This window comes from Euprymna scolopes, chromosome 33 (genome assembly GCF_053919585.1).
Source record: "Euprymna scolopes isolate OS-2025 chromosome 33, ASM5391958v1, whole genome shotgun sequence".
Lineage (NCBI taxonomy): Eukaryota > Metazoa > Mollusca > Cephalopoda > Sepiida > Sepiolidae > Euprymna > Euprymna scolopes.
In genome coordinates this window covers 36,045,596-36,067,064 of record NC_136514.1, presented here as the reverse complement: position 1 = coordinate 36,067,064, position 21,469 = coordinate 36,045,596, and the positions used below count along the sequence as shown (strand labels likewise).

The 21,469-nt window shown below is 38.8% G+C and overlaps 2 protein-coding genes across 2 annotated transcripts; one reads left to right on the top strand and one right to left on the bottom strand.

Moving 5' to 3' along the window:
• Positions 1-4,151: 4,151 nt before the first annotated feature.
• LOC145258032 (uncharacterized) lies at positions 4,152-4,496 on the bottom strand. The gene has a single exon (XM_080115755.1). The coding sequence runs from the start codon at positions 4,494-4,496 to the stop codon at positions 4,152-4,154; it is 345 nt and encodes a 114-aa protein (XP_079971881.1).
• A 4,905-nt stretch (positions 4,497-9,401) lies between these two features.
• On the top strand, positions 9,402-15,740 carry LOC145258190 (uncharacterized). Its single transcript, XM_080116078.1, has one exon. The coding sequence runs from the start codon at positions 14,929-14,931 to the stop codon at positions 15,691-15,693; it is 765 nt and encodes a 254-aa protein (XP_079972204.1). The 5' UTR covers positions 9,402-14,928; the 3' UTR covers positions 15,694-15,740.
• Positions 15,741-21,469: the final 5,729 nt, after the last annotated feature.

The following is a 21,469-nucleotide window of genomic DNA, read 5'->3' as shown; positions in this document are numbered from 1 at the left end:
AACCTATCAGTATAGAAATTACGCTTGGGGGTGATGGTTGTACAACTCCGCCAAATATGATTTTAATTAAACAATTTTGTCATGAAAGCAACATTGGATTTTTTTTATAAAATATGTACTTTTTTACAAATATTTTTGAATTTTTTTTACAATGAAACATTTTTCTAAAGTCTGCGTAAGAAAATACAATTTACAAATTACTATACACAGATTCGAAAAAGTTATCACAAAACAAATATATAACAAATGTTATCAAAGGCAAGAGTTAATTTTCTACCTAATTGTATAATTTTTGTAGTGTTTTTATTTAATGTAACATGTTTATTCAGTAATTGTCTGTATTTTTGAGATGAGGTGTTTTCATTGATTGAGATTGTCGGACTGACTTCCTCATCTTGGTTGTTATCATCACAACATTTTGGCTGTTTTGTCCCTCCGGCCTTCATCAGGTGTTTTGTATTGAACTGGGGAACCGTTTGTTAGGAGTCTCGAACACAACCCTTTATTATTATTACGGGGGTACCGTGTTCGGACTCCAGCTAGGCTCTGGGACATAGTTGCTGATTCTCTGTTTTGAATGTTACTTTTCACTGCCTTCGTTCAGGATTGAACTCGGCACTTTTGGGTAACTGTAAACTTTGATACAACATCTAGGACCACTCGGCCATATGTCACAATTTTTAGCTGGTTTTCTTAATGTTAAACCTGTTGTTATTCAAGGTTTTCTCTCTCTATCAGAGGTGTCCAAATTGCATTCAGCTCTATGCTTGGTTTGCTCAGTAGGTTGTTATGTCCGAGCATGTGAGGTGTTTCTTTAAGTTTTCTCACTTTCCAGTGGGTCTCTCTGTTTATTATTTTTACTTCATCCCATAGGATAGGGGGTGATGGTCCCCCCCTCTCCATCCAGACATGGTTGGTTATACCCGATTTTTCCGTCCCCCTTTAGTTACCGCTTTTCGGTGTTCTTCCACCCTTACTTTAAGGGGGCAGCATGTTTCACCCTTGTAAACGTTTCTGCAATTGCATGGGATGGAGTATATGCATTTCTTGGTCATGTTCTCCATGCGGGGCTTCACTCATACCAGGTGTCGTCTGAGTGTTGACTCGCTCTTGAATACCGTCCTGATGTTTAGGGGACACATATTCTCTGAATCTTTTCGGAGATTCCTCGTATGTATGGTAGGCAGATGGTTGGAGGTTTTTAGGTTTCATTCTCCTCTCTTATACTATTAACACGTCTGGTGGATAGCATGCTATCGGGGTAGTTGTTACGACGGAGACAATTCTTCAACCTGACCATTTCTTGGTGGTATGTAATGGTATCGCTACTTATTGTTTCTGCTCGATGTTGTAAGCAGCATGCGATTCCATGTTTGATACTGTATGGGTGATGGGAGTTGAAGTTAAGGTATTGTCCAGTGAAGGTAGGCTTGCGATATACAGATATCTTAAACCCATGCTCTATGCGTGATATAACATCCGTATATCGCAAGCCTACCTTCACCGGACAAAAGGTCTGAACTGCTAGTATATAACAAGTAAATGTTATCAAAGGCAAAATAAGTTACTCTTCTACTTAACTGGATAATTTTTTAGTGTTTTTATTTAATGTAACGTGTTTGTTCAGCTCGAAAAGCAGTGGGTAAATGTTACCTTTATGCTACAACAGAACACTGATCACTCTAATTTGGTGTTTTTAGGGGTATTCGAGGTCACTGACAACGAATCTGATAATCAAACCCTCCGCAAATTTACCGTTTGCATTGTATGAACCCCTAGACCTTGGGACTATTTTGTGCAATTTCACTGCCTTCAGAAGTGTTTTTCTCATGTAAGAAAGACGCGCCTCAGCACCACCACCACCCTCATGCCCCTTTCCCCAATGTAAACAATTTTTGTGAAATGGTAAATGTCGCACGCATTATTTACGGAAAACTGGTTCATTAAACTGCAGAAGCACCTGTTAAACTACACAAGTCCTATAATTGAATACCCCCCCCCCCCCCCCGAATGAAAAGCATAAAATGTTTGGTTATGTTTTTGTAAACCGCTCGTGCAAACTTTTTTTTGAGATTAATTAAAAAAATTTGAAATGACTGCTTAAAGATTCCTACGCGATATAAGATCCCACCCACTACGCCGATTCGCACGCGAACGTATCATGTAAGAAAAACACTACTGAAGGCGGCGAAATGGCACAAATAGTCCCAAGGTCTAGGGGTTCATACCATGCAAACGGTAAATTTGGTGGATTTTATTAGCAGATTCGTTGTCAGCGACCTCGAATATGCCTAACAAACAAATTAGAGTGGTGGTTGTTCTGTTGTAGCGTAAGGTAACATTTATCAATTTTCATTTATTTCTAACTTCGGCCATAGTTTAAAATACTGATTTTTCCCTCGGATTTTAGCGACAAGTGCGCGAAAAAAAATAGCATCTCCATTTTCGGTGATAACTGTAGAAGTATTTTTTTTTTTTTTTTTTTTTTTTTTTTTTTTTTTTTAGAACAAATATATCAAATTCTCTGACACCAAAGGAAAGTAGATAGCATGAGAAATTCCAGTTACATGCCATGTTTCATTGTTTTAAGCCGCCTACGCACAATTCTAGTAGAGTGCTTGTGATTGGTTTATTTGTATGGACCAAGTTAATTACTTGGCACCTTTTTTGTAAACATCCATTTTGTTTTCAGTCTATGATAAAACACCTGGCAAGAAAGACTCACCAAAGGTCGGCTCCGAGAAGAATGCCTTAGCGAGAATGAAACCGTCACAATTTCTTCATGTTATGTCACCTAAATGTTTGGTGAAAAAGGACTTGAAATCTCTACAAGCAAAGACACTTTGTGCCGAAGATATCCCAATTAGAGGATAACGTTCACTTAAAGAGTACATCATCTAAGCACCTTGCCCCAATGGAAGCAATCCTTTAAATAGCCAGTAACAGTCATCTATGCAATCACTTCCATTAGGAGCAGCTGCAGCAGTAGATCAAACGTCACCGATTTGCTCTGTCAAAAATGAACCCGACTCTCCTCCAATCACCAACCTCCTCAAGTCAAGTAAGTTTAACTTCTCACAAATAAACTATTTAAATAAAACGTTTTTCGAATTTAAGCAACATTGAAAGGTCAACATCAGAAGTGCTTCCTTGCGATAGTTTAGTGAAACACACCTGTTGACTGTGACTGCTGAGACAAGGTAAATTCTGATTTGGCCAACGTTTTCCCACGCCATATAATCAGGCAGGTCCATTGCACCAAAACTCAAAATTCAATTTGAACTTCTTAAATGACAATCCTCAGGTGACTAGGTCTGCAGGATTTTGGGTTGTGGATATATTTGAAGTAAGGACTAAGGCCAAACTTGCTCTCCAAATCTTAACTCAGTTGCACTACATCTTGTAGTCTGTTCCTTGCAAAAATGTTTGTCATAGAACGGGAAAGGATCCAAGATAATACCACTTGGGCATCGCTGGCCACATATAATTTAGAAGGGAGGAACCCTTTACAGCTGTTCAAGATAGCCGGTAAACATTTCAGGGCAAGATACACTGCCATTAGTTCTAGGGTCGGAAGACTCTTGCTCTTCTTGGGCGCAACCTTAGCCTTAGCACAGACCAATTCTGACCAATGTTTCTGCATAACATAGGCAACAAATCCATTGCTGAGGTATCAAAAAAAAAAAAAAAAAAAACTCCAACCCTGTTCTGACCAAATGCTTGCTGATTGAAGTGAATTTCAGTCAGGCTGGAGAGATTCCGCACAAGAACTCTCCATTGTGACTGGGACTCGTTCATCCTATCCTAGCACTCGCTTCTATAATTCACAAATTAGAACTCTACTCTGTATTGTCATCGGAAAACAGAGGGACAGGGGATCAAACGCTTTAGTGGCTTCCGACAGGATCTGTCTCTTAGTTGAGGCATCGGCACAGGGTTCAACTGAGGAAACAGATTTTTTCCAAAAAGGGACTGTACCGATAGCCCAAAACCTTTTCCCATTCACTGGCATGTGTACTTAAGGTACCGTCGTGGTTCATCTGGTCCCTAAGGGAAGGACAAATAGAGCTACATGATTGCAGTTCAAATCCAACCTTCAACAGTTGCTCTCTGGCCTGAGTATATAAATCTGCCAACCTTCTGAGATTTGACTAGGTTGTTACCAAGTTGTCCACATAGAAACAATTCTCCATCATGGTTCTACATGGATCAGCAAGAAACTGGACCACATGGAATTTGAGTACACAGCCCAAGATAAAAGGGCTAGAAATGAATCCAAAAATAATTGTCGTATAGTGGAAACAACGCAACTGGTCCCCGTCCTTTAGAAAGAAACAGAATCTGTTCTGATCAGCCTCTAATTCCAAGCAAATCATCAGAAAGGCTTTTCTGATATCCGCCAGGAGAACATGCTCATCAATCCTGAAAGACAGTAACAATCTTAGCATGGTGCCAGTCATATTCAATCCTGGATAGGCTTCTTCATTAAAAGACATTGAGTCACCAGTTTTCAGGCTACAGTTAAAGACCAGATTTAATTTAGTTGTCGATGTGGGATTTGTTTTAAGGACGGGTTGATGCGGGATCCAAGTATAATTCTTGAAAAGATGAGGAGGGACAAAGATCTCGAAAATGCCTTCTTGCTCTTACTGTTGAAACCTCTCCAAATACTTCCTGCTGGATCTCCTTCTCCAAATTTCGAGCCACACGGTCCAGAATATGCAGGGACACTGCATGGTTTGATGGAACCCTTGAAAATTTATCCGCATGCCAACTGTACATAATACTTGTTGTCTCTCAGGACAATAGACTTCTGGAATATGGTTATTTTTTTCCTGATCATAATCGGAGAATCGCTCTTGCTTGGTCCTAAAGACTCTACGCTGAACATCCGATCGAGTCCCTACTAGACTTGGCTATTGGGAAACGAGTATCCAAGTGTGTTGCTTCTTTCTTGAAAACAAAACACAACTGTAAAGATTTAACCTGTGCAGTATTATGCAAAACAGAAAGGAAGTACTCAAAACAGGCAATGACTGGTCAGGAGAGCAGAAAGACTCTACTTCACCAAAGGGAATCATCCCTGCAAACAGGCACCAACTGCTAGGAGCCTAAGCATCTAATAAAATTGAGCCCAGCTATGCCCTTAATACACTTTACCAGAAACCTGGTCAAATCTTCCGGCAAGGGAGTAGTTAGTCTCCCGAAATTTGTCCAGCAGAGAATCCAACTGTGGTACATAAACAGCTAAATCCAACGCTTCATCCACTAATGCCAGTGCCTATGTCAATATGCAGTATAATTACCTTTCGGAAAACGCCTCTAACATTCTCCCAGCAGAGTAGACAGCTTCAGATTACAGTCAAAGCTGAAGTACTCCAAACATCCCAAGGTTTTTTTAAACTTCTCCAGATAAATAGGTGCGTCCACTACCGGTATGTAACCAGCAATTAGCTGAAACAGTCTTGCTGTTTTTAAAAAAGGTTACACATATTATAAATGGAAGATTGCAAGAGGCTCCCAAGTCCGAAGCCATCTAATAAGAAGCGTCCTTGTGAACATAAGTGTTTCAAGATTTAGGAGGGAAGTTCCTAGATGAACCATGATCGATATCAACAGGAGGCCGAAGCTCCTCACATCCCTTGATGAGTAATCATTAATGGCCTCACGAGTATCTCTTAATACAGAAGACAATGGAAGTATCGTTCTCCCAGACAGCTCCCTTCAATTCTCGGGGAAATTTCGAGAAGATTATTTTCACCAAAAGTCGTTCCTCAGCAGAGAGGTCCTCAAAAATGTCACAAGAGAAGGACCTACCTAATTCACCTAGTAGCAATCCAGTTTTTCATAAAAAACATCTTGGGTCAGAGTACTACCTTTCTCGTTTGTGAATATAGTCTATGATATCCTGAAAAACATTGATAATTTTGTCAATATCCAAGTACTCTCTTTTGTGGATGTTGAGAGCAATCTGATAATTACCATTTGTTACACTCGAATGGTTAATTAATAACAAGGGTTTGTTAAATAGCGAACATTTGAGAAAATTCAATCTTTCGGCATCTGTTGCCATATCTGCCACACAGTTCTCAAAGTGCGACAGGAAGTTACAAAATTCCATGCGGTCCTTGTTCATCTCTAGGCCACTGAACGTTGGTCCCACGATTTGGAGTTGCGATGGTTTCACTATAACGGAGGAGGAAATCAGTAGCATCCGAAGAGTCTGATCTTGGGTAGAACCCACCGGAATCAGAACAGCAGCAATGTCTTCCATTTCCTTCTGGAAAATCATTTGTTTAGACAACCACTCTTCCATCTGTTCTGCTTCAATTCCGGAAGAAGGAGAAAGCTGTAATTTTGTTAAACAAACTTTGATCTCCATCATATACTCTGGTTTGGTCCTGTAATATAGTAAACAACTGAGCAGTAACCTTTTCTCCTCGATACCTCCTTAGTCTGCTGCGAATCTCATAATCCTAGTTTTACTCCTATCGGTTTTTGTTTGTTTATCCACTCGTTGGTAATTTCAGAACAGAAGGATCTCCAGTCTACTGATGCTGTCAGAGATATGTCCAAATTATGTGTTACTGTCTTCCGGACAACCAGCATTTTTCACTTCCTTTGCAAATGAAAGGCGAACCCTCGTCTTTAACCAAACAACCTGTCTGTCGTTCTTTGCCTTTTTGCTGTTTACTTTTGTCCGTGTCTACCTTGTTAGTTGTTGGGTTGATTGCCCCCGGACGGCTGGCCCTGCAACACATGAATAGCTTGGGAAATTATTAACAAATAGCATATTTTCCATGCGAGAATGGACCCATTACTTCACTTACTGTGAAGCCACAATGTCTTTTTTGTTTTGTTTTTGGAACTAAGACGGTACCTGTGCAACCCTGCATAACATCACTGCTTCACGGACCCTACATTAGGGGCGTCTCCCATTGTGTCCCGGAGCAGAGGCCTGCTCCCTTTAGTTGCTGGCTCAGTGCCCTTTGCTAACCTGCTGATTTGGTGGACCTTCACCTAAAAAGGCACGTCAGTTTCCCTTAGCCCTGCCGACTGCTTAAGTTGGTTCCAGACACTGGACTACCTGTAACAAATAGAAAACAACAGTTAATAAAAAGAAGCCCAATAGGAGCACAAAACAAAAACAATACTTAAGGGATCACTCACCCAAAGAAGGAGTAGCCAAATGAAAAAAAAAACCTTAAATGTACGAGTGGTCAAGTGGTCAAAAATCGGATGCTGTCGGAAGAGATACCAAATCCGAAAAGTGCGGGTAAGTATTCATAACATGCGGTTAAACATGGTATCTACTACCAAGGCTTCATTTGGGGTCCGATGCAGCTTACGCACCAGGGCTAGTAGTGGGGTATGAGGGGGTCTTTGCTAAGCTAGGCTAGACTTGCATGAAAACAAGTACTTTATTAGTTTATCTAATATATATAATATATATATATATATATGAAAGGGAGGAGGGCAAACTAAGAAACACCCAAAAAGAAAGAAAAATAAAACTAAAAAAAATGCCTATGGGCGCAGATTAGTAAGGGGACCCTCCCAACCTACTCGCTAATAATCAAATGGAGCTCCCACTGTCTTCCAGTCTCCCCAAAAAAGGGTGAAAGCAAACAGGTCGTTCCCTAATGGGGAGTGGGGGACCTAAGGGACAGCATTGCAGCAAAAAATAACGTAGGGTTGGGGGTCATTAGGGATGGATGGCGTCTTCCATGATATAATACATAAGGGGTAATATAGACAGGAGACAAAACAAACAGGTGGACTGAGCATCTTTGGGAGCTCTCCTAGTGCCGATGAAAAAAATAGTCGGGAAAAGGATCAACACTCATACTTACCCTAGTCTAGGCCCTAATAAAGAGAGTGTTTGGACAATTAGTAGGACATACGTGGCAAAAGTGTGTTACTTATTGAATTAAAATATTTTATTTTTTATTTTATTTATTTATTTTTTTTTTGCATCTTTTTGTTTCAAAAAGTTTTTCTGCTGGTTTCTAGCGCATTGAGATATCTTCATCTCGAAAGTTCTTCCGGTGGAAATTAACAACCGAAAAAAAAATCTTTTTTTTTTTTAACCCCCTCACTAAAAAGACTTGACTGAACGAAAAGTCTTGAAAAAAAAAAAAAATGAAATAAAAAATAAAAAAAATAGTTACAAAAGAGTACACCTAACAATTATGGTTAAAAAAAATCTTTTCTGAAAAAAAAAAAAAAAAAAAAAAAACTTTCTGTTGATAGATATTTTGCAAAAAACAAAACAAAAAACAATTAAATACTAAAATAAAATAAATATCTTTTCATTTTTCGGGCAGTTTTTTTTTTTTTTTTTTTGTTATTTGTCTTTAATTGTAGTTTTTATTTATTTTTTTTTTATTCTCATTAGTCTATGTCTGCTATGATGCTTGGCTGACACCGATGATTGCCAGTTTTGCCCGATGCATGCTTGATGGGAATTCATGAGAATTCTGGTTAAATTATGCAAGAGTACCCATTTTTTTTTTTTTTATAAAGCATTTGTTCAACTGTTGCTTTTCAGTCAGGAAATGACCCCCCCCCCCTTTCCCTACAATTTCCCTGGAATTTTCTTTATCATCTTTTTGTCGTATACTAGTTAACAGCTCATTAAGGGAGGGGTCAAAATGTTTATACATTTTGAGCATCGGCATTCATTTTGCCCGTACCTAGTATGAAAACCATTTATTAAATAATTTTCTCTTTTCCAAGGTTTGAACAACAAAAGCAAATTGTGAAAATATCTTTGTTTTCCTTATTAAAAGAAACATTTGGAGACTTTACAATTCTTTGCTTGACTTGCCTAAAATAATCTGTCATTGATCATTTTTATTCTATTGGCTTCGTCAGCATTAGAAAGTTTAGTAGATACTTTTTCATATTTACTGGCAACTTCATATAGAGAGAAATTTTCTAAAAACTAATCGGCTATTTGGATAGTAATTGTCTAGTCATATTGTCAAGAAATACATTTGTAGATGTGTCAGGAAGCATTTTCAAATGTTCTTTTGATTGCAATCTGTATCCCCCTTTTGCTAGGAATGTCAGCTCCAACCCAAATGACTTGATCAGATGCACGTAATAAATGCTGACCAAATAATTTATCAGCACATTCATATGCTCCAATATCTCTTTTTTTGCTATTAGTTAAAGTCCTGATTTGTATCTGCCATTTTCATCCAGATTCTTCCAAATACCTTCATTTTTTTTTCTTGTCTGGAGTCAAGAATGTCCAGAAATTTTTCTTCCTAGCTCCAGAAGATATTCCATATACCTTTTTTTTTTTTTTTTTTTTTTTTTTTTTTTTTTTTTTTTTTTTAAGAAAAACGTAAAAAGTGAAACATTTGTTCTTTTTTTGAGGGGGGGGGGGGGTATGTTGTTGTTTCCTTAGACTGTTGGATGGCATCACACGACGACAAAGTGGACGCAGAGGTGTTCGCAGATGTGCAAGGGAGCAGCTTGTCATCAACCGGGTAGCTTTCGGCGATTTGAGCTAATATTGAGACAAACAGAGCATTACCAAATCTTTTCCTCCACATAAACTCCAGATATGTCCAAAAGCTTCCGGTTGGTCCCGCATTCAACTTTGTTGCGTTGTTTCACTTCCTTCCATATTCGCTCCACATGATTCGTCGTAGCCTTTGTTTCGAGATCTACAAAATGAAGGCTGTAGTTGTTCACCGTCAAATGGCGATACCCCTCTTCCCTCACTTTGTTGTATGCCTTCCAACAGTTTGATACGACCGTGGTCCCCGGCAGAATATACTGTTTTATTAAGGGAAGGAGGGTTTCTGCATTCCGGTTTGGTACACTAACCAAGAAACCCTCCTTTTCGGCGGGGTCGTATACACCGAAGACCCAGACCTGTGTGATTAGTTGGCCTACGTTATGTTTTCGGCGATTGAATACTGCCTCGTCTATTTCCACCGTATAGCCCGGGCTCCCTATCTGCCGGAGATTTCTGAGAAAATATTGTCCACAGATATCCCTCAGGAAATTTTTCCAATCGGCGATGGTGTGTGATGACCTTAAACCGTATTTGCGTTGGAGATCTTTTTTCATGGCTTGCTGGTAGGCCCACAGGTAAATGATTTTGATAATTGTTGCTATTGTAAGCCTGGACTTGGCAAAAAATTTGCCAGTCCTTAGTGAATTATACGTTCGGCAATTGCTAGCCTGACATCTCCAGGCATAGCCATCGCTGACTTTTGCTCTTATAAGCTGACAGCTGTGTCCACATTACGAACACGTTTTTTGACCTTGCTCTTTAATTTTTTTTGTTGGCAAAAATCCAGTACTCCTGGCTGGGGTTTTGAGTTGGTCACATAAAGATGTGAAATTAATTTTTATACTTTTTTTTCTCCCTGCCCTGAATTTAATAACTTGTGTCTTTTCCGTTAATGTAGGAACGGGTGTATGGGTTTTTTTAACTTTTTCTTTTATCTTTTATTCCTCTTCTAAATTGTCGTCTGCTGCTTTGAATTTGCAATGTGCGCTGCGTTGAAAAACATTGCGCTTCATTTTCAGTGGCTCAGCTTTATGTTACGGCGACGCTCGGCTGTTGACATCAGTGTTCCGGTGACAGCCGAGCAGTGGCCGAGTTACGTCCGGATCCCTCTCTGCACTAGTAACCGGTTTTGAATTACATCTAGGACAAGTAGCAAGCACCTTATTCATAGCCTGCCTTCCTTGTGGGACCTAGTAATCACTGTCTCGATTCTGTTAGTTGACCCAGTTCCAAGGTGACGATACCTTTTATGGCAATCCAAAATAATGAGTTTGGTCACAGGATGATGTTTCCCTATCATAATAAGTAAGGTATGAACATTGATCAATTCTTCCTCTAGATCAAATCCACACCTTAGGATCCAAAAGATCCAATTCACGAACACTAACTGGCACGCATCTTCTGATTGGCTCCTGTAGGTACTCAATCGCTAGCTTAGAGCTGTAGTCCTGAGCAATATAGCAGTAACTTAAAGGCAAAAAAAATATAAATAAATAAATAAACGGCTATCAATTCCAAAGCAGGCAAAGTTTTGTTTCTCATTGGTGCAACCTTAGCCATTGCGAACATTAAGGAAAATCGACCTCTCTGCCCAATGTACGCAGCAAACCCATATGCCTCCTTGGAAGTATCGCAAAAAATTACATATCCCCTGCCAGCCCCACCACAAAGGCCCTTTGAGAAAAAATGTAGGTCACTCAATCCTGAGAGGTCTGCAGCAAGCTCTTTCCAATTGTTCAGAATGGTAGGCTGGAAAGGATTGTCCTAACCCAAACCATTCTCCCACATGGATCTGATAAGCACACGGCTGTGAATACTTACTGGCAGATAGAGCTAAGGGATTAAAAATCTTTGCTTCTGAAACAACACCTCTCTTTGTTAAGACCTTGTGATTACACTTTATGGGGGACACATACAACTCTTCCAAATGCAGGGAGTATCGGTATCCCAATATCCTCTCCTGTTCTTTCTCATTGACACTCAGGGTACCATCCTCCTCCATCCTAATGTAGAACGTCTGACAGTTGGAGTTGCTCAAGCGAATGACTTTCTGCAAATGTTGGGTCTGCCACGGATGTCACAAGGTTGTCCACATAAGAGATCCTCTGTCATTCTGCGGCAAGCATCCTGTGGGTATTTAGTTGCATGTAATTTCAAGATGCACCCCAATACAAATGGACTAGAGGTAAATCCAAATATCAGTGTGGTATACCGGAAGCGGCGCAAATGATCTTCCCTTAGAAAGAAGCAAAATCGGTTCTTGTCCGTCTTCAGCTTAGGCCGAACCATCAGGAATGCTCGGCGGATGTCCACTAGTAACACGTAGTTGTTAACTCTAAATGCCAACAATAATTTTAAAATGTCCTTGGTTAACACTAACCCGACAGTTACATTAACCCCAGAATACGCTGCTTCATTTAGTGACAACCTACCTCCTCTGGTCAAACTAGTTGAAGATGGGTCTGATTTTAGTTATTACAGTAGGGTCCAACTTAAAAATTAGACGACGTGGTATCCACATCTGTCGAACTCCTGAGGGGAGACGAAAATTTCAATTATTTCAAATTCTCCACCACTCTATCCAAAACATGCGGTAAATTTGCATGCTTCGAGGGGACTCTGGCTAATCTGTTGTGATGCTTACGCCACTAACGACACCTGGTGTAAATATGAGATCAACAAGGGAAGACAATTGACTTTTTTTGTTTTTCTTAAATGTCAAATACTTTTTTTATAGTACAAAATAAATTAACATAATGACTTTTCTTAAAAAGAATGTAATAAAACATTTTTTTTTAATTAAAGCAACATTGAAGAGTCAACAAATTAATAATTTAAAATACTGATTTCTCCCTCTGATTTGGATGACAGGTGGCGAAAAAAATAATATCTGTATTTTTAGCGATAAAATGTAGTAGTATCAAAACTGGTCAGTCACAGAAAAATAATAAGTAACTTCCATCCTGAATCTCTACCATGTCCTTGAAGCATTTCATCTGTTCCTAAACGTAATGGGGGAAAATGTATCCTGGTTGGGTAGCCCTAGAGATTCCAAAGAAAACGTCTGTTCTAAGCCTTTTTGTACAGCACTGTCGGGGAAAGCACTCTCCCAAGGGATCAAGGTACGTCTATTGGACTTCCAGGACGAAACTTAAATGGAAGGTATTGACCTTGGGAGTATGTTCGATTAGGGAAGTAACTTCGTGAGTGTGAGTGGGGGGGGGCACATTTTCTGGGAAAAAAATGGTCCAGTTCTCCAAATGGGACCAACCCCAGATGAAACGGAAAGGGTTCATTCTTAAAACTCTTCTTAACATTCTTAGTGCGTATAATGTAATTCACATCATTAATTTTCTGTTCTATTTCATATGGTCCACAATATTTTGCTTGTAAAGAATGATTTGGAATTGGCAAAAATACTAATACTTTAATCTCCTACTTGGAAACTACGATATTTACTATTCGTTATTTTTTTATTCTAACTTGAGAATTTTTTAAAGTTTTCCTGCGCTGTTTTGAAAGCAGTATATAATTTTTCCTTAAAATTTGATGCATAATCTAAGAGAGGCATATCATTTTTTTCAGTTAGCCATTTTTCTTTTAGAAGTTTTAAAGGACCTCTCACTGTATGTCCAAAAACAAGTTCAAACAGACTAAAACCAAGAGATTCTCGAACTGCTTCTCTTGCAGCGAACAAAACAAAATGAACTCCATCCCAATCTTTTTGATATTCGAAACAGAATTTTCTAATCATGCACTTGATTGTCTGATGAAAACGTTCAAGAGCTCCCTGTGATTCTGGATGATAAATACTATTGTTTTATAGACATTTCATCCATTACTTGTTGAAATAGACCAGACATAAAATTTGATCCTTGGTCTTATTGAATGGATGATAGGATCCCAACTGAGCAGAAAAACTTTAAGGCTTTTACTATAGTTTTTGGCTTAATATTTCTTAGGGAAATAGTTGATGCACACATAATAGTTAGCAGATATGTGTTTACCTACTCTGGTTTTTGGAAGAGGACCAAAATGCTGGAATAGGTTTTAGAGGTGCGGGTGGAATCTTCTGATTTAGTTTCCTGACCACCTGGCAAGTGTGGCAAGAGTTACAGAGATCGATGACATCTTGTTTCAAATTCGGCCAGTAAAAATGTTTTAATATTTTGTCATAATGTCTTATTAATACCTAAATGACCTGCCATAATGAGCTATGCTGAGTATTTCTTCTCTTTAAACCTTTGGGATTACTATTTGGTTTATTATTCTCCACTCTTCATTTAGACTAGCGTCTAATGGTCGCCATTTCCTTATGAGAATGCCGTCTATCATATAGAAACATTCTCTTACTTTTTCTGCTTCTACTGGAAGTACTTTATTTTTTAAAAGACACATTTCTGTATCTTTTTGTTCTCTTACTGTAGAAAATGTGTAAGGAAAGTCCTTTAAAATTACTGCGCCCGCTGTAGATGTATAAGGAAAATCCTTTAAAAGTACTGCGCCCTCAGTAGATGTATAATGTTGCAGCAATGTAAAGCAATTCAATAACCAGTAAACACCGGTTCTGCACGGAATCCAACTAGCAAGGTACCTAGACGGACGCGAACGGTTACATCTTGGTCACTGCTGGGTATACACGCCTCACAAAATAAAGGGTCCTCTTGACGTGCGACCTTTGTGAGGTAAAAAGGGTACACACTGTGATTCCCCTGAGATTGGCTGGGGGTGCCTTGAGTGTGTATCAGCAACTCAGTGCTGCCGAAATAGCTTGTAGAAAATGTATAATGAATGAAGTTTTTATCTATGATATTAGTTTTTTTTTCTAGGTCATGTGATATAAATGTTTCATTAAATTTTAATAAAGTAGTTACTATTGAAGTGTTTTGGTTTTCTAATAGTTGTTTCTTTTTTCTAGCACTAGTGAGTACACATATTGGGTATAAGTTTTGGTACTCCTGCAGTATTTTACCCACCGATTTCACGATCTTAGCCGAGCGTTGATCGACATCTGTCGGAAAACGCCGGAACATGGCGAGCGGTACGATACTCTATCAGCCAATCAGGGCGCTCCAAACGAACGCGTAGCAGACGGATAATTTTCATTGAAATTAGCGTTTCATTTCAGTTATTTTATTGATTCATTTCAGCTACTCAATTTAATTGGAAAACAAAAATGAACCTAGGACTGCTGGAAACAACCTTAAACTCCACTGAAGCCGTCGTCGAGTTTTGCCAGGAGAGAAGCTTACTTCCTACATCGGTCGCCTGCCCAAAATGCCAGACACATTGCGAATTAAAAAAAAAGGGAACAAGTAAAAGACGGCTTTGCGTGGAGGTGTAGGAATTCGCGTTGTCGTAGCTGGATTTCGCTGCGACACGGGACTTTTTTCATGGCCTCCAAGCTGACCATAAAAGTTATAATAAAATTGATATATCTGTGGGCTTTTGAGTTGGCTACAGAGAATAACGTCCGCCGGGAATGTGGGATATCATCATCTCACACTATAACCGACTGGAAGAACTTCCTACGGGACGTCTGCCTAGATTATTTACGCAGGCATCCTAGGCAGATCGGAGGCCCAGGCCACACAGTGGAGATAGACGAGTCTGTCTTCAACCGACGCAAACATAACGTCGGCAGACTCGTCGAACCGATCTGGGTTTTCGGCGGCTATGACCCCGCTGAGAAGGAGGGTTTCTTGGTAATGGTACCTAATAGAAACGCTGAAACCCTCCTTCCAATAATTAAAAAGTATATCTTGCCGGGGACAACGGTCGTGTCCGACTGTTGGAGAGCCTATAATAGAGTAGGGAGCGAAGGGTTTTCACATCTAACTGTAAATCATAGTCTCCATTTCGTGGATCCAATTACGAAGGCGACCACAAATCACGTCGAGCGGATGTGGAAAGAAGCCAAACAGAGAAACAAGCGAGAATGCGGTACCAACCGGGAGCTGTTGGAAACATACTTATGTGAATTTATGTGGAGACAAAAATTTGGACACAACCCTTTTGTCTCCATAATAAACCAAATCGCGGAAGGCTACCCGGTTGGGAAGGAGCTTCTTTCCACATCCTCTGAAAACCCTTTGCTCCCTACTTTGCCTCTACAGTCAGTAGAAAATCTTCCAGTCGGAACTAAAGATAAACAGTGATTGTTGTCCCCCCCCCCTTCAAACATTACTGAAGAAAAAAAAAAAAAAAAAAAAAAAAAATTGTTGTTTGTGTTTAATAACGTTTTGAAAAAAAAAAATCAAAAAAAAAATTTGAACTGTTTATTACTGTTGCTTCCCCCCCCCCCCCCCAAAAAAAAATCTATCGTAAAACAAAATGAAACCAAAAAAAAAAAAAAATTTCAACAAAATAAATGTATTTTACTTTAAAAAAACTTACGGTAAGTGTTTGTGATTTATTTTATCCAAATTTTTTGTATTGATTTTATCCATTTTGTTGTGTGTTTGTAATATCTTTTCCTTGTTGCTAGTCACATACTTTTAGCGTTCTTGCACCGTAAGTCCGAATTCTCGGCTTTCTTCGGCGTTAACGCCGAAGGCGTTCGTCAACGCTCGGCTAAGATCGTGAAATCGGTGGGTAAAATACTGCAGGAGTACCTAAGTTTTTATGTTCGCCCTCATTTTCCTCCGTTAATTCTATATTATTTGTAATTATTGGATCTAGTATTACTTCATCACCTGCTAAATTGTTCCCTAAGTAAAGAAACACCTTTCACTGGTAGAATAGGACGAACTCAAATCTCTTCCCTGAAGCAAGACAAAATCTCCCGTAAAGGTAGAGTTGGAGATTTTTACATGTGTAATCTTATTAGGGTCTCTAATGGAAGCACAACCACCAGATATGAATGGTTGGTATGTATCTAGGAATGGTTCAGAAACTTTATTTGTATCTTAACTCTAGAGAGATGAGTGAGGGAGAGGATGAATTTTCATTTGTTTTATGAATGCGTGGGGGTTTGCAGGCTGTACTTGCTTCGTTGTCTCTTTTACTTATCCAGCATTCCGATATCAAGTGATTCTGTTTATCACAGTATATGCATTTAATTTTTTATTCTTTTGGGAATGAACTTACTCGGTTATGGACATAATTTTTGTGAGAATAGTTATGAGGGTGAGACATAGACATAAGTAATGGTTTTCTATTTGAGTTAAAATCTAAATGATTAATAGTCATTTTAGTCTTTTCATAACTTTTCCTTAGTGTTAAATTATGAGTGTCTGCGATTATTGCTGGTTTCTATTTCTTTTTTATCTATATGCATTTGCGTTTCTTTGTCTACACGTCGCTTAAATTCTATTAAAAATAGCTGATGTAATTTATCATAATCGTGCCCTCATGCACATTTCCTGGAAAAAAAAGGAGTCCAGTTCTCCAACCCAGATAACACCGAAAGGGTCCATTCTTAAAAGAGGGATTAGCTTGAACGAGTTAGTGTTGAATCAAGTTTAATCCAGTTATTTCCTTAAATCTCATATCAAATCTGATCCAGTCTCAAACCGACCAGCTAAAGAGCAGTTCGCATCCCTAAAAGCACGCAACAAAGACTTCAAGTTGGGCAATAGAACTGACAAATCCATGCCATCAGTCGCTAAGGAGATGTTAGTCTTTCCCACACCCAAGTCAATTCCTAGGACGACCTCTTTGAATCCATGGTGACACTTACCAAAAAAAGTTTTACAATCTAAGCTGACAATTGACACGGATGGTCTCAATTGAACACAAATCTCAGTACATTTGCTGACAAGTATGAATGCTCACTACCAGTGTGTAATAGGCAATTAACTGACACAGTCCTTGTTCCACAGGAGGAGGCAACTAATAAGATGGGAGGCAAACTGCGTGAATAACCAGTCAAAGTTGAATTGTTTGCATTCACACGAAAGGAAGTTGTAGCTGCAGTCCTATGAAACAATTTGAGATGCACTCTGGCCTATAGTGGATATGGGCATAGCAGGGGTGCTGCCTTTTATTTCTAATCTGTTGATTGCTTCACCAGTGAGTATTAATATGGAAGATAACGACAGTAGCCACCTATTCGTTAGACCTATTATCGCCTCCTTTAATTCTTGGGGAAATTTTCTGAAGAGAATCTTAGCCATAACATGACCTCTGCCCGAATCGTCCAAAGAAAAGTCGCAAGAGAAAGTTTCTCAGTTCCTCTAACAGCAACGCCGTCCTGGAAACGGTCCCATAGTTCAAAGAGGGATGCACCCTATATCAGGATATATGACTTTTTTTTTTTTTTTTATATGGCGGTGGACATTTAGTCGTTGAGGAAGGGTAGTTTCAGTAAGCAAGTATTAGAGAGCTTGGCGCCTGCAGGATTTTTTATTTTTGATGCTATATATGAGAGGCAGGGTAGCCATTTATTGAAAGGGTTTTGTGGAGTGAGAGGAAGCCGGAGGCATTAGGGTGTTTTAGGATAAATTGTAGATGGTTGGTCTTGATTATTTAAAGTGTTAAATATATCGATAGCCTCTTTGTGCAATGATGACATCAATATATCTAGTGAAGACGGCATAGGAGTGGCAGGTATTGAGTACCTGTGTTTCAAGACAGTCCATATGAGATGGTTAAGAGCCTAGAAAGGCTAGAGCCCATGGATAAACCAGAGGTTTGTTTATAAATATGTTGCTCAAAAGTAAAATGTGTTGTTTATGATTATGCAGAGGAGTTGGTGTATGTCTGTAGAGGTAATTCTGAAATGCTAGAGGTTAGATATGTGGTCAGTGATGAGTTTGATTGCTGGGTGTGTGAGTATGGAGGTGTAGATGGAGACAACATCAAGATATAATTGTTCAGGTGCAGCTTTTGGGGTTGTAATCTGTGTAAAACTTGGTCAGAGCTGCTAACGTGTGAAGAGGCAGATTTTATATATAGTGGAGACTATTGGTCTGATTTTTGTATGTGCCGGTTTTGTTTTGATGAGGAGCTTATTCTTGGTGAAGTTAAGTTCTTTCTGATGCAGATCTCGGACCATGCGCTGTTGATGGAATCCTATATTTGGTGGGCAGACATGTTTTCTTGTGTATATAAAGTGGTGTTGCTCAGGTGTTCGAGGGCCAGGGTGTTGTAGAAATCTTGGGAGATGATGCAGAAGTCTTTGCCCTTGTCAGAGGGTAAGTATATCAGGTCTTTGTTTTTGAAGTTGTTGAGGGTAAGGTGTTGGGATGTGGAGATATTAGGTGTGATGTGGCGTTGTTCACGGGTAAGGATTGCTAGAGTTTTTGCTAGAGGGTGAGTGCAAAAGGTGGTAGTTGGTAAACGAATCTTGGGAGGAAATAGGACTGAAGTTAGTGTGGTTATTTTGATTGAATGCTGACAGCCACTTGAGATGGTAGGCTGTTTTACAGAATTGGATTGCAATGTTGAGTTTGGTGCGGTCATTAAACTTTTGTGTAGTGATGGATTTAATACAGGAGTTCAGCTTTGGCTGGAGACGGGGAGTCCATAAGGTCAGCAATAAAGGATTCAGGGGTAGTTAGGGAGACGGAGTCATAACGAGTGTTTCTGATATTCCTGTCAGGGGGTAGTTGTGAGGCCAAAAGGTTGTAGCCAGCTGAATTTGTTTTTTTTTGTTTTTAAGCTGTGGTGGCAGCCATGATCCATGGCTGTGTTGATCTTGTATAGTAAATGTTAAGAGGTAGTGGTAGTAAGAGAGGATTTGATTTCAGTGAGGGAGTTGATATGTTGGTGTAGTTTGTAGTGGAGGTATTGGATGATCTTCTGGATACAAAATGTGTGTATAAAATTGCATGCTGTTTTGAGTGTCCTGGGGTGCAAGCAGGTTTCTAATTACTTTTTGATTATATTTGAAAGATTAAGGCCTAAAGTTAATTTCCAAAAGGAATGAAATATTTTTACACGTGAAAGAAAAAAGTTGCAATAAAAAATGTTTTTGCGGCGACATTCGGAAACTGACAAGTTCAGCTAAATTTTGTAGTTGGATAAATTCATTGTACTTTAAAATTGTGGGGTTTTGATATGATACTGAGTTTGTGAATTTTTGTTGTCTGTCGAAAGTTTTTAGACACACAAACATACACACATACATACATACATTTTCGCTTTTATATATATAGATAACTTCAAGCCATTCACATCTACATATTTGTCCCGATGACGTTGGCCTATCTAATGTTGAAGTACCTGCACACAGAATAGTTTTCTCGGTTTTGTCTGAAGAAAACCCTACATCTCCTACCAACAATTAAGTTTAGTGTGCATCTACATGTTCTTGACGTCCTCCGCAGAACATATTCTTTTCAGGAGGGTTTCAGCATTCCTATTTGGGACCATGACAAGGAAACCCGCCCCATTCTCCACGGGGTCGTAGCCACCGAACACCCAGAGAAGTCGGCCAATGTTGTGTTCACGATGGTTAAATAGCAATTCATCAATTATTATGACCTCCCCCCCAGGCCACAAATTTGACGAGGATTTCTTCGGAAATAATCGTGCCATATGTTTTGTATGAAGTTTTTTGTTTTTTTTCTTACTCCATAATGGTATGCCCAGACCCCCCCTCACCCAACATTCTCTCCTGAGATCCTTTGTTTGATATATCGTAGGCCCACAGGTAGATGAATTTTATTAAGGTAGATATTTTCGGCTTGGCATGCTGAAAAAAAAAAAAAAAAATCAAAAAACCTGCCAGTCCTTATAGATGTCAATTGCCAGCATTTCGTCCTTGTACATCTCCAACTACATCCATCCTTGACGAATTCTCTTTTTGTCATGATGCACCTCTTACCACAAGACACAATTTCTTTTTTTTTACAATACGGAATGACAGGGTCTGTCGTCTGCAGCATTTGATTCAAGCTTGAGATATTCATCTTGTATAAAGTGCCGTTTAAGAGTATGTTGTTTACTTAATTTATTTTTTGTTTTTCTTACAATATTTTCTCCAAAGATCGTCAGCTCCTTTGCCGCACATTGATTGGCTAATCGGCGTCTTACATCAGATTAGTCAAACCCGAGTGCGCAATGACATGTTCTGAGCAAAGCCGAGCAGACAGTTACGTCTGGTTCAAATTATGCACAAGTACCATTTCTTTTATTCAGTAATATTCCTGGGTTGTTAATTACGTGGTGCTTTTACAGATTAACCTATTTATTTAAAAAAGAACGTTCTGCCGATAAAATGTTCTCAGCACACCCGACTACCTCCTAGAAAACAGCTTTTTTTCAATATACATTAGATCTTGTTAAAATTTTGTTTCAATCATTAATCAGATGAAATATAATGGTAAGATAAAAGTCTTACCTTTGGCTTGAAGTAGGATGTAAAAGACACTTCATTTTTGTTTATTAAAAAAGCTAAATCTTGTTTTAACTGACCGTTTGTCCGAAACATGTCCAGTGTCGCAATCATGTAAATTTGTTTATATGTATATTGTCGACAGAAACAACTCGTGACTTGGTGTTTTCAAGTTATTATAGCTAAGCATGACACTAATTTTCAACACTCATAAGAAAAATATCCAAAGAAAAACTAGTAAAATGAAATTGAGGCATTGTAATTTTTGCTCTACATTGAAGAAGATCAGTTTAAATTGCATGGAAACATTTATTTTACGCTCTATAAAATCTGCGAAATTTGATTTCAAAGTTGCAGAAAAACCAAAGCTTCAAAAATGAGAAAATTACAATGCTGCCGTAAATATACGGAAAACAGGCTTTATAAGACATTTAAAAATATAAGGGGGGGGGGAACTTCGTGCAAATATACATCTTGTTTCAATCATTAATCAAGTGAAATATAACAGTAAAAGTTTTACCTTTTTTGCTTGAAATATGACAAAAATACATTTTGTATATTTAAAAAACAAAAAAAACACCTAAATTTGAAACACGTCAGCTAATTGAACAGATTGATGAAATAAAACATTGAAATACGTTAAGTAATGTTTT